Source organism: Eimeria maxima, genomic scaffold (assembly GCF_000499605.1).
Source record: "Eimeria maxima Weybridge genomic scaffold, Emw_scaff792, whole genome shotgun sequence".
In the NCBI taxonomy this organism is placed as follows: Eukaryota; Apicomplexa; class Conoidasida; order Eucoccidiorida; family Eimeriidae; genus Eimeria; species Eimeria maxima.
In genome coordinates, this window is record NW_013566769.1 from 9,688 (window position 1) to 12,041 (window position 2,354).

The following is a 2,354-nucleotide window of genomic DNA, read 5'->3' on the forward strand; positions in this document are numbered from 1 at the left end:
TATTAATACAAGTTGTTCTCTCTCTCTATAAAAAAAAGCTTATAAACCCTAAACCCTAAACCCTAAACCCTAATTGGTATATAATTGTGTATTATATTTGTGTAGGTCATTTAACAAGTAAGAAGAGTGCAGCAGCAGCAGCAGCAGCACAAGCAGCATCACAAGGAAAGAAGAGTAGATTATTATCTCCTTTATATTATTTGTCTCCTTTTTATTTATTTAATTGTTTATTTAATAAGGAGACACATCTTTCCTTAACAAAAAAAGAAAAAGAACAATATTGTGAGGATTTATCTCAGTCTCTTCTTCTTGCTGGTCTTGCTGCTATTTATAGGTAAACAAATATACAAGGAGACACTTCTTTTTTTTTGTCTCCTTTTTATTGTCTCCTTTTTATTGTCTCTTTTGTGTCTCTCTTTGTTGTCTCTATATGTCTCTTTGTTGTACGAAATAGAATTTAGTGTCTTATGGTTTTAGGGTTTAGGGTTTAGGGTTTAGGGTTTAGGGTTTACGCTAAGGAGCCAGAATGCTCAATACGATGGTTGTATAGACCGCCTATATATGTTATTAAATATTGTTAATTGTGTATATTGTCTATTATTTATTTTAAGAATTTAGATTTTTCTAGGGTTTAGGGTTTAGGGTTTAGGGTTTAGGGTTTAGGGTTTAGGGTTTGTGTTCAGGGGTCAGAATGCACAATATGGTGGACGTATAGATAGACTATAGATGTTATAAAATATTGTTAATTGTGTATATGATCAATTGTTAATTTTTAGAATTTAGGGTTTAGGGTTTAGGGTTTAGGGTTTAGGGTTTAGGGTTTAGGGTTTGTGTTCAGGGGTCAGAATGCACAATATGATGGACGTATAGATAGACTAGAGATGTTATTAAAAGAAGCAAAAGATAATCATGTAGGTATTTATTCTTCTTATTCGCGTGTCTTAGAGTCTCCTGGTTCTTATAAGAAAAGAATAAGAGAAGAAAATAATAATAATTGTCTCCTTGATGAGGAGACAGGAGGAGACACTTATCAGCAGCAGCAGCAGCAGCAGCAGCAGCAGCAGCAGCAGCAGCAGCAGCAGCAACGGCAGCAGCAGCAGCAGCAGAGGGACAATGATAGGAGAGACTATCGAGGAGACAGTAGGGATAGAGGAAGATCTCCTGCACCTAAGAGGGCTAATAGGGGACCACAGGATTATGATTACCAGCAGCAGCAGCAGCAGCAGCAGCAGCAGCAGCGGCAGCAGCAGCAGCAGAGACACGGGTATGATGGGTCTCCTATTGCACCACAAAGAAGAAGAAGAGAAGAAGAGGAGACACCTGATGGAGACAGATCTAGAGGGAGACAAAGAATTAGGCAGGAGCTGCTGCGCCAGCAGCAGCAGCAGCAGCGGCAGCAGCAGCAGATGAATCTGCTGCTGCACAGGAACAGCAGTAAATCAAGAAGCCGCAGCGCAAGGAGACGCAAAGCAACAGAACGTGCTGCAGCAGCAGGTGCAGCAGCAGGAGCAGCAGCAGGTGCAGCAGCAGGTGCAGCAGCAGGTGCAGCAGCAGCAGCAGGAGAAAAAGGCCAAGGTAGACGTGGTTCTGCATCTTCTGCTGCAGCAAGAGGATTTGCTGCAACAACAGCAGCAGCAGGTGCAGCAGCAGCAGCAGGTGCAGCAGCAGCAGCAGCAGCAGCAAAGCGCAGCAGGAAGAATGATGGTGCTGCACTAACACGTCAGCATAAATCTGTGAGTTTTTCTCGTACAGCAGCAGCAGCAGCAGGAGGAGGAAAAGGAGGAAAAAACAGCAGCAGCAGCAGCAGCAGCAGCAATAACAACAGCAGCAGCAGCAGCAGCAAGAGCAGCAGCAGCCCCCCTAAGAGGAGAGGGAGATACATGATAGAGATAGAAGGAGACGGCAGCAGCAGCAGCAAGATAGAAAGTTTCTATGATGATAGCCAAGACTCTGATTATGTATAATCTGCTGCTGCTGCTGCTGCTGCTGCTGCTGCTGCTGCTGCTGTTCTTGCTGCAGCAAGAGCAGCAGCAGCAGCAGCAGCAGCAAGAACAGCAGCACCAGCAAGTGCAGCAGCAGGAGACAAAAGGAGACACAAATAATAAAATAAATAAATTATAAATTTGTCTCCTTTTTTTTTGTCTCCTTAGGGAGACAAAAAGGAGACAAAAAAGGAGACAAAAAAAGAGACAAAAAAAGAGACAAAAAAGGAGACAAAAAAGGAGAGAAAAAGGAGACAAAAAAGGAGACAAATAAAAGGAGACAGGGAAAGGAGACACTTCCTTCCTTTCTTCCTTCCTTATTGCTTGATACACGCACGCCACATAGGCAGCAGCAGCTTGCTGCTGCTCCTG

General features: G+C 43.2%; 1 protein-coding gene across 1 annotated transcript; it reads left to right on the forward strand.

The window, feature by feature from the left end:
- Nucleotides 1-526: 526 nt before the first annotated feature.
- Nucleotides 527-1,964, forward strand: EMWEY_00043240 (hypothetical protein; the record flags this gene model as incomplete). Its single annotated transcript, XM_013482827.1, has 3 exons — nucleotides 527-544; nucleotides 684-703; nucleotides 839-1,964. The coding sequence occupies 3 exons, from the start codon at nucleotides 527-529 to the stop codon at nucleotides 1,962-1,964; spliced, it is 1,164 nt and encodes a 387-aa protein (XP_013338281.1).
- Nucleotides 1,965-2,354: the final 390 nt, after the last annotated feature.